A 9,353-nucleotide genomic window follows, 5' to 3' on the forward strand; every position below is an offset into this window, starting at 1 on the left:
TCGCTTTTTCAAAGTTTTTGTCGCTGTTTCTAAAGTTTGTCACCTTTTTTTTTAAGGTTTTGTCGTTTGGTTTGACCTATTCTTGCCTTTCTTCTGTACTTTTTTCTACTGTCTTTTTTTCTTTGAAGTAAATTTTTTAAAGATAATTTTTTTTGGGGCATTTTCAGCCTTTATATCTACAGGACAGCTGAAGACATGAAGGGGAAGAGAGAGAGGGGGGGGGAATGACCTGCAGCAAAGGGCCGCAGGTCGGCGTCGAACCCAGGCCTGCTGCGTCGAGGAGTAAACCTCTATATATGGGCGCCCGCTCTACCAACTGAGCTATCCGGGCGCCCTTCTTAAAAATGTTTGTCTCTTTTTTCAAAGTTTTATTCTGCTTTTTTCGAAGTTTGCGGCTTAGGCTATTTGAATTTTTCACTTTTGTCGCCCTAGTGTTGCCTTCCTTCATTCTAGTGTGCTTTTTTTATGAGTTTTTATTACTATTCCTATTACTATAATTAAAGCCAACATCTAGGGTGTTATCATGTGGTTACAAGGATATTTGATGGTGGTTGCTAATGTTTTAAAAGAATATTTTACTTTTCTTTACTTCAAATCTGAAATGTTTGCCGTCTCCCTCAATTACCTCTCTCTATTTGGTGCCATTTTTCTGATTGCTCTACTTTTATCTTAATTGATATATATATGTGACCTGAGTGGCATTGGCCAGTAGAGAAAATTTAACATAGCTGGGTATTCTGAGTTGCTGCATAACTCAGAGATATTCTTCATTTCCTTCGCATTTATTTCCTTCTTCTCTACCTTCAGTCTTTGCTTCCTCACTTCCCTCTCGACCTTAAATTCTTGTCTGCGTTTGTACAGGACCAGCTCCCTCCTTAGGTCAAGCAGCCGTTCTTTTTCTGCCATTTTCTCTGGATTTCTGAGGGGATCTGTAACCAAAAGCATATGAAAGGTTTTCAATGAATTTAGTGAATAATAATTTCACTTTTTAGGACTTTAAATGAAGGACGTTTACTTGTAACGGAGTTCTTTTTTTTTTACATAGTGGTGTTGGAACTTTTTCTAGTGAAGAAATGGAATACTTGTTCCACCACTGATCTACTGTGATCTAAAAGGAGGCTATACATACACCTGTATGACATTTTATGTGACAAAATGTAAGTTTACTTTCTTACCATGACGCAGGAGGTAGCTCTCATCCACAAAGGTTGAGTGGATGTCCCTGGCAATGCGGTCTATCTTGCAATTGAGCCACCAAATGTACATTCTTGAACGCAGACTAAACATTTTCCTCTCCTTCTCCTGGTTCTTTCTCTTCATCTTTTCACACCTCTCTCTTTCCAAACGCTGCTTTTCTCTATCAATGATCTCCCTCTCCTCTCTTGCACTCAGATTGATAGATAAAGGGCTTCTTTCTTGCTGCCTCCTTGTGGTAGATGAAGAAGATGAAGAGGAAGGTCTCTCAGCCCTTCGTTCTTGCTGCCTGGTGGTAGAACGCTGGTCATCTTCAGAAGATGACGACGAAGGGCTCTCAAACCTTCGTACTCGCTGCCTGGTGGTAGAAGGCTCATCATCTTCAGAAGAGGAAGACAAAGAGCTCTCTCCCCTTTGTCTGCTCTCCTTCGTGATGGCAGAAGGTTTGGTGCCCACGATGAACAGAGAGCTCACATCCCTTCGTACTAGCAGCCTGGTGGCACAACGCTGGTTATCTTCAGAAGATGACGACGAAGGGCTCTCAGCCCTCCACGCTTGCTGCCGCCTTGGAGTAGAACGCTGGTCATCTTCAGAGGATGACGAGGACGGGCTCTCAAACCTTCGTAATGGCTGCCTGGTGGTGGTAGAAGGCTCATCATCTTCAGAAGAGGAAGACAAAGAGCTCTCTTCCCTTTGTCTGCTCTCCTTCGTGATGGCAGAAGGTTTGGTGCCCACGATGAACAGAGAGCTCACATCTCTTCGTACTAGCAGCTTGGTGGTACAACGCTGGTCATCTTCAGAAGATGACGACGAAGGGCTCTCACCTCTCCATGCTTGCTGCCGCCTCCGAGTAGTAGGCTCCTTGTCTTCAGTGGATGAAGAGGAAGGTCTCTCAAACTTTCGTAATGGCTGCCTGGTGGTAGAAGGCTCATCATCTTCAGAAGAGGAAGACAAAGAGCTCTCTTCCCTTTGTCTGCTCTCCTTTGTGATGGCAGAAGGTTTGGTGCCCACGATGAACAGAGAGCTCACATCTCTTCGTACTAGCAGCCTGGTGGCACAACGCTGGTCATCTTCAGAAGATGACGACGAAGGGCTCTCAGCCCTCCACGCTTGCTGCCGCCTTGGAGTAGAAGGCTGCTTGTCTTCAGAGGATGGGCTCTCAAACCTTCGTAATGGCTGCCTGGTGGTAGAAGGCTCATCATCTTCAGAAGAGGAAGACAAAGAGCTCTCTTCCCTTTGTCTGCTCTCCTTCGTGATGGCAGAATGGTTGGTGCCCACGATGAACAGAGAGCTCACATCTCTTCGTACTAGCAGCCTTGTGGTACAACGCTGGTCATCTTCAGAAGATGACGACGAAGGGCTCTCACCTCTCCATGCTTGCTGCCGCCTCCGAGTAGTAGGCTGCTTGTCTTCAGTGGATGAAGTAGAAGGGCTCTCACCCCTTCGTACTCGCTGCCTGGTGGTAGAGGGCTCATCATCTTCAGAAGAGGAAGACAAAGAGCTCTCACCTCTCCATGCTTGCTGCCGCCTTGGAGTAGAAGGCTGCTTGTCTTCAGAGGATAAAGTAGAAGGGCTCTCACCCCTTCGTACTCGCTGCCTGGTGGTAGAGGGCTTGTGTTCTGCACAAGACAAAGGGCCCTCACCCCTTTCTCTGTGTTCCTTCATGATGGTAGAAGGGTTGGTGTCTCCACTAGACGAAGGTCTCTCACCCCATCGTCTGTGCTCCCTAAAGATGGTGGGAGGGTTGAGGTCTTCAGGAGACGAAGGTCTCTCACTCCTTCGTTTGGACTTCTTCAAAGAAGAGTCCATACCTCCTGTAGACCGAGGTCTTGTAAAAAAATTTAGTCCAAAAATGGATCTAAACATTTTCTTGATGATTTTTCGTTTTATATTGGCGTTGTGAAACTGCAAGTACAAACACACACACACAGCAATTACTTCACTGATAATCACATTATTGTTTCAAGCACTAAGCAAGTTATTTCACTTAACTAAACCTTCTAACTGAACTTAAATAAACTGAGAAATATGTCTCTGGTCACACATCATTATTGCACTGTGCTTGTAAAAAAATGCAAAAGGTCTGCCACAAATATCACTTAAAATAATAATAATAATAATAATAATAATTATACTCATATGATATATACTTCAGACTGCAGTATAATGTCCTTTCAAATAATTAAATCAAGTATTAATGTATGTCAGACACATAAACAGTACATATATCCATTGACATACTATAGCTGCAACTAGTAGGCTACAGCAGTGACAGACTGGGATCAAAAAACGGCCTTTGGCATTAGCAACACACAGGCCCTATTTTCAAACCACACCAACCCATAGAAATAAAAATGGATAGAAAGGCCATTTCCATTCAAATCAACGTAGCAGAAAGGTGTACCGTTGCCATGTTAAGGTATAAACTTCAACAAACCGTGGAGTAGTAACATTACGAGGCAGAGAGCAAGCCTCTAAATGAGTCAAATTAACTTCATGCCATTTTATTTCTATGCACCAACGTCACACAAATATCATAAAACATACCAAAAACAACAACATAAAAAGCAAAAATGTGCAGACAACAGTTTAACATCTTAAAGCATCTGCAGACCACTAGGTGGCGGTGCTATAACATGATACGCGCCACTAAAGGCACAGCCACCACAAATACAACGGCTCGACGTTAAAGCACAGTAGCTAGCTAGCTACATAATACAACAGCTCCACCAAAACATGGAAAGAGCAATGCACGGCTTCAGTTCAAATTACAACAGATTCACCAAAATATGCACCTGCTAACGTTAATATTATCTGAAGGTTTGGAAAATACATCACTTAATTTAGCACATTTTTCACCTGAAGCCAACCATGCTTTCTTTGTTTTCTCTCTCTTTTTCTCGGCTAACCCTTTGGTCGTTTCGTGCCGCGATTCATTTTCTTTTATCTTTGTGGTGGTCAGTGATAATGGATTCGGCGCTAAAAAACCCATTTTGAAACTATCATAGACTTCTATTGTAGCTGCTCGCTCTCGCCGTTTACGGGTACATGGTACTGTAAACATTCCCATGGCAACAGAGACTTGGACCAAACAATGACGTCGTTGCAACGCTTAGGATTGTTGCTAGTGTTGTTTTTCAAAATACGATCGCGAATAAAAATAACTTTGAAAAATAACTTTTTGAAAAATAACTTTTTGAAAAATAAGACAAATTATTGATATTATTTTATTATTATTATTATTATTATTATTATTATTATTATTATTATTATTATTATATATATTGTATTCACTGTAACACAACAAGACATTTTTGTTTTAGATCAACAACCCACAGACAATTTTAAAACAGGACGTATTTGAGAAATAATCTTTAATTCACATGTGATCTGTGATAGAAGCTGCAGAATGTCACAAGTGCAGGGACTGCAAACCTCTTAGTCAATTCAAAGAGTCAATTCACTTTGGTCAATTTAAAGTGTCCTCGAGTGCAAGAAAACATTACACATGCAGTCAATTTTGTGCACATGCAATTTAGGCAACATTAATGCAACATTTAATAATTAAAATTGTTTTGTGCAAGAGACAAAATGCATTTGCCTCTCCTGATCACAGACATCACATCTGATAGATGGAATATAGCTAACTGATAAAAAAATATATTTATTTGACAGAAACATGTGAGGAAAGTAAATGTACTCCTTCCCCAACACAATACGGCTCTACTAAACAGAAACAGTTGAGTAAAAAAGTAGTTTCAGCTCTGCTGTAAAGTGCGACTTACCTCTCCAAAGGATTGTGTTGAAAGGAACTCTGTGTGCCAGTTCTGTTGTTTTGTTTTGTTTTTGATTTTAAATAAAAGCAGAGGTTGAGTCTACCGTTCTGCAAAGTCTACGTTCAGTTACGCGTTTTGATTCGTCGACTGACCGTAGTCTCCCCCAATTAAATCGCTCCGTTTGACTGTAGCCTGCCAATTGGAAACGTAGGATTCGCCGACAGCCTACCAATCACACGCCGACATTCAAAGCTGAACCTGCCGCCGCTGCGGTCAACGGAGGTCTCCGGTGATCGTAGCCTACAGTATTTCTGGTAAGTCTGAATGAAATAATTATTTAGCTATAAAACTCACTGCTTATATTTTTACTAAGTCTGAAATAATTAATTATTCATTACACTCACTGTTTGTACTGCCCAGTTGATTTTTTTTTTATTGTTTGGGAAAGCTAATGGTATCAACTAAAGCTAGCTAGCTCAGCTTTTAGCTATCGCTAAGTTAACTAAAAGTCCTGTTGACAGGTAACGTTAATGTTAAAGTTAACGCTAATCGTTCATTAAAATATTCTCAGCTGTCATTTTAAATATTACATTCAATTTTATCTGTTGTGTATCCACTACGGAATATTGTTAATAGCGTACGCTGGTTACCTTAACGTTACTGCTAACATTAGTTAGCTAAATGTAAGTTACAGTAGACCGGTGCGACCCTCCTCAGATACCTGCTGCCTTCAGATTTCATTCATCATTCATTACCGTTACAGTAACGTTAACGTTACTAACTTGTCATGACAGACAAAGCATAGTCTGCATAGTTTTTATTAATGCCGTAACCACCGGTGGAAAAATCATGTTGTAGAATAAAGTTATTGTTGCTGTAATTATTATAGTTATTATTGCAGTCACAAAACATTAACTTTTTACATATTACTATACTATCCTAATTCATGTTTCTGTTCATGCTGTAACAGCATGTTCCATCTCAGGAATACATTTCATCAAATAGAAATGGTCACATAGACATGTTTTACTGGCAACTTTTGGGGCAAAGGATTTTTAACAGATTTTGAGTTTAAAGATGGCATACAAACTTTGCCAGAGGGAAATGGGCTGAAAAGTGGATAACATGTCAACTTCAGAAGTTATATGAACTCTACCTCAAAGTTATCTTCATCTGAAGAGCTGTAATCAGAGCTGAGCAGTTGTCATTCTGCTCTGACACGTCCTCCTCGCTGTGTACACTAACATGCATTGTCATATTAGAAACTGAATACGTTAAAATAAAACTAATAATGTGCTGTTGCTGTGTCTAAGTGTATTTCAGTGAAGATGGCAACCCCAGTAATCCGCATCGTCAACCCAGAGGCCCCTGCACACCGTCAACAGGCGACTGAAGAGGACCGTTGCTATCTTCCAGGACAGCGCCCTGACACGCGCAGAGAAGCTCCTTCGAGCAGAGGGCATCCCTGCACCGTGGCGTCAGCTGTGCCTGGGAAAGCTGCTAGTCCCTTTTGGCCAGTATGACAATGCACCCTTCCACTGGCTTGTCGTAAATGATTTGGGATACATGAAGTAGTAAGCATATTATATTCAATACCATTGTTGGCTGTGCATTTTTTGGATTGCATGTTTAAAATAAATATCTGTTTACACAAAACTACTTTATTTAGTCTTTATTATTTATCTATGCAAAGTTTTCTTTACTCATAATCTAAGCAGTTTAACTCACGATGATAGCACGGTGGCCCAGTGGTTAGTGCTGTGGCCTCACAGGTTCTGGGTTCAAATCTAGGCCTTTCTGTGTGGAGTTTGCATGTTCTCCCCCTTCTCCGGTTTCCCCCACCACTAAAAATATGTTCCCCTCACCCTCCCTAACTAGCTGATGTGTGGTGAGTGTTCTGGCGTCTGGTGTTGTATGGCTGCCGTGCATCACCCAGGTGAGTGCTACACAGTGGTGTTAGAGAGCAGTCCCCTCCCCCCAAATGTGCTTTGAGTGTCTATGATAAAGCGCTATATAAATGTAATAAAATAAAATAATGGTACTAAGTTGAAGTAGGGTATAAGTATCATATACACCCACAAAAAACTATTCAAGTCTAAGTTTTTTACTATGTGATGTCACATAAGTAGCACTTTTTAATGTAAGCCAATCCGATTTGTCAATATTAAGTTATTGAAGCACATGTATGACATGTGCCTGCTGATTCCAAGGTGCAATAAAACTGAAGATATATCTTAAAATATCACTTAAGAACTACTTTTTCTTTTGAAATCAAAGTGAGTTTCAGCATGCGAGCAAACAGGCCACATGCTCTATCATCACAGTAGCTGCAGTGTAGTTCATATGTGTTTACAGGGATGGAACAATGGGAAATCTCTCATTTCTGCAGTGTTCACACACTACAAATGAGTGAGCACAACATCAATTAATTACATAAATATACAGTACAGGCCAAAAGTTTGGACACACCTTCTCATTCAATGTGTTTCTTTATTTTCATGACTATTTGCATCGTAGATTCTCACTGAAGGCATCAAAACTATGAATGAACACATATGGAATTATGTACTTAACAAAAAAGTGTGAAATAACTGAAAACATGTCTTATATTTTAGATTCTTCAAAGTAGACACCCTTTGCTTTTTTGATAACTCTGCAAACCCTTGGTGTTCTCTCAATGAGCTTCATGAGGTAGTCACCTGAAATGCTTTTCACTTCACAGGTGTGCCTTGTCAGGGTTAATTAGTGGAAGTTTTTCCCTTATTAATAAAAAAGCAAAGTGTGGCTACTTTGAAGAATCTAAAATATATGACATGTTTTCAGTTATTTCACACTTTTTTGTTAAGTACATAATTCCATGTGTTCATTCATAGTTTTGATGCCTTCAGTGAGAATTTACAATGTAAATAGTCATGAAAATAAAAAGGAAACGCATTGAATGAGTTGTGTCCAAACTTTTGGCCTGTACTGTATATATAACAGACAATACGATTTCAAATCACGCCACGATTATACCAACAACAAAAAGAAGACTCAGGTATTTGTATCCTATCACACAGGGGCAAATAGCTCAGTCAAAGCATTTACAACCTGATGTATCCTTCTGCAACACCTTCAACCTACTTTTGAAAACATTTAAAGAGACCAGCTCCACTAGACAAAGATCAGTATGCAGCAGCAAAGTCCAAGTCCCAGGAGCAGCATACATAGAAGCCTTTCTTTTGCATTTCAAGACGGACATTGAGGACAGAGAGATAGAGTAAGTCTTGCGAATATGTCACAGAGCGCAGACAGGAGCCTCCAGCATTTTTCAGATGGATAAATGTACATAGATATAAGGGAAGCAAGAATTGCCTCATAAATAAGGCAAGGCCAGTGATTAAGTTTCCTGATTGACTAAGCTGGCCAACCAGCACCAGCACACAGGGAGCAATGGGGAGTTAGGAATAAACCTTGAAATAAACCTTAGTGCTCCATGGTATCTAAGGAGTGAAGCCAGTAATAAGATGCATAAATATGTTAAAACATCGCCATAGTCAATCACAGACAAAAACTAGCAGCAACAAGCTTAGAAAGAAAAGCATGACTATTTCTGCAATAAAAACCAATCCTCACAAGGCATGTTGGAAGTTTACCTTTTTTCTGCATTAATAACAAAGCAAAAAAGATGGTCACTTTTTCAAATGCCATTTATGAAATAAAAGTGAAAACATATAAATTGGCTATAAACACAGAGACATTAGACATTAATTTTACCTAGAATGTTCTCTTCAGTATCTTCAGCATCCCATCTGATCCTCATGACCAACCTGTATTAACACACTTAACTTTGTATGTACTTCTGAAAATGTATTTATTCTGTTTGTGGCAGTATAAATTAAACATCTGAAATAGTCCAGTCATTTTATGAAAAAAGGTTGAACAAATTGCAACAGAAGCAAACTAAAAAGATTTTATATTCTCAGTATGTCCTGAGTAAGGGCATATCTAAAGGTTAAAAGTTGTACCCTAGTCATGTGAGAAAAAGAAGGAAAAGGCGTATGAATAGGCTATATTTGGGTCTTTTTTAAAACTTTCCCCTAATGGGATTCTTCAGGGCTTTATTTCCCTTACTCAGGACATATTGAGGATATAAAATCAGTTGAGTTTGCTTCTGTTGCAGTTTGTTCTAGGTTGACCCCCATTTTGGCTTAAAATGAGTGGACTAATATGGGGTTCAGGACATTGTGGAAAAACAATTAGTCCGTCTGATGAACAATGAACAACAAATATGGATACCTCTGCTCGGTCCGTCTGTCAAAAATATGTTAAAACCAAATTGGATGCATACAGTCTGAGGAAAATTAAGGTGTCCAATATCTTATACACATACACACATAGGCA

The 9,353-nt window shown here is 39.8% G+C and overlaps 1 protein-coding gene across 3 annotated transcripts; it reads right to left on the minus strand.

The window, feature by feature from the left end:
• Positions 1 to 311: 311 nt before the first annotated feature.
• LOC114555986 (trichohyalin) lies at positions 312 to 5,089 on the minus strand. 3 transcript variants are annotated; one of them, XM_028578785.1, is made up of 4 exons: positions 4,980 to 5,089; positions 2,359 to 3,099; positions 1,176 to 2,091; positions 312 to 929 (listed from the first exon to the last, which is right to left on the minus strand). In XM_028578785.1, exons 2-4 carry the CDS (start codon positions 3,058 to 3,060, stop codon positions 670 to 672), a joined length of 1,878 nt encoding a protein of 625 aa, XP_028434586.1. In that variant the 5' UTR covers positions 3,061 to 3,099; positions 4,980 to 5,089; the 3' UTR covers positions 312 to 669. The 3 variants fall into 3 exon arrangements, with proteins under 3 accessions (XP_028434586.1, XP_028434584.1, XP_028434585.1); XM_028578783.1 differs by having other exon boundaries at positions 1,176 to 3,099; XM_028578784.1 differs by lacking the exon at positions 4,980 to 5,089 and adding an exon at positions 4,054 to 4,255 and having other exon boundaries at positions 1,176 to 3,099.
• Positions 5,090 to 9,353: the final 4,264 nt, after the last annotated feature.

The sequence above is a fragment of the Perca flavescens genome, chromosome 5 (assembly GCF_004354835.1).
Source record: "Perca flavescens isolate YP-PL-M2 chromosome 5, PFLA_1.0, whole genome shotgun sequence".
NCBI lineage: Eukaryota > Metazoa > Chordata > Actinopteri > Perciformes > Percidae > Perca > Perca flavescens.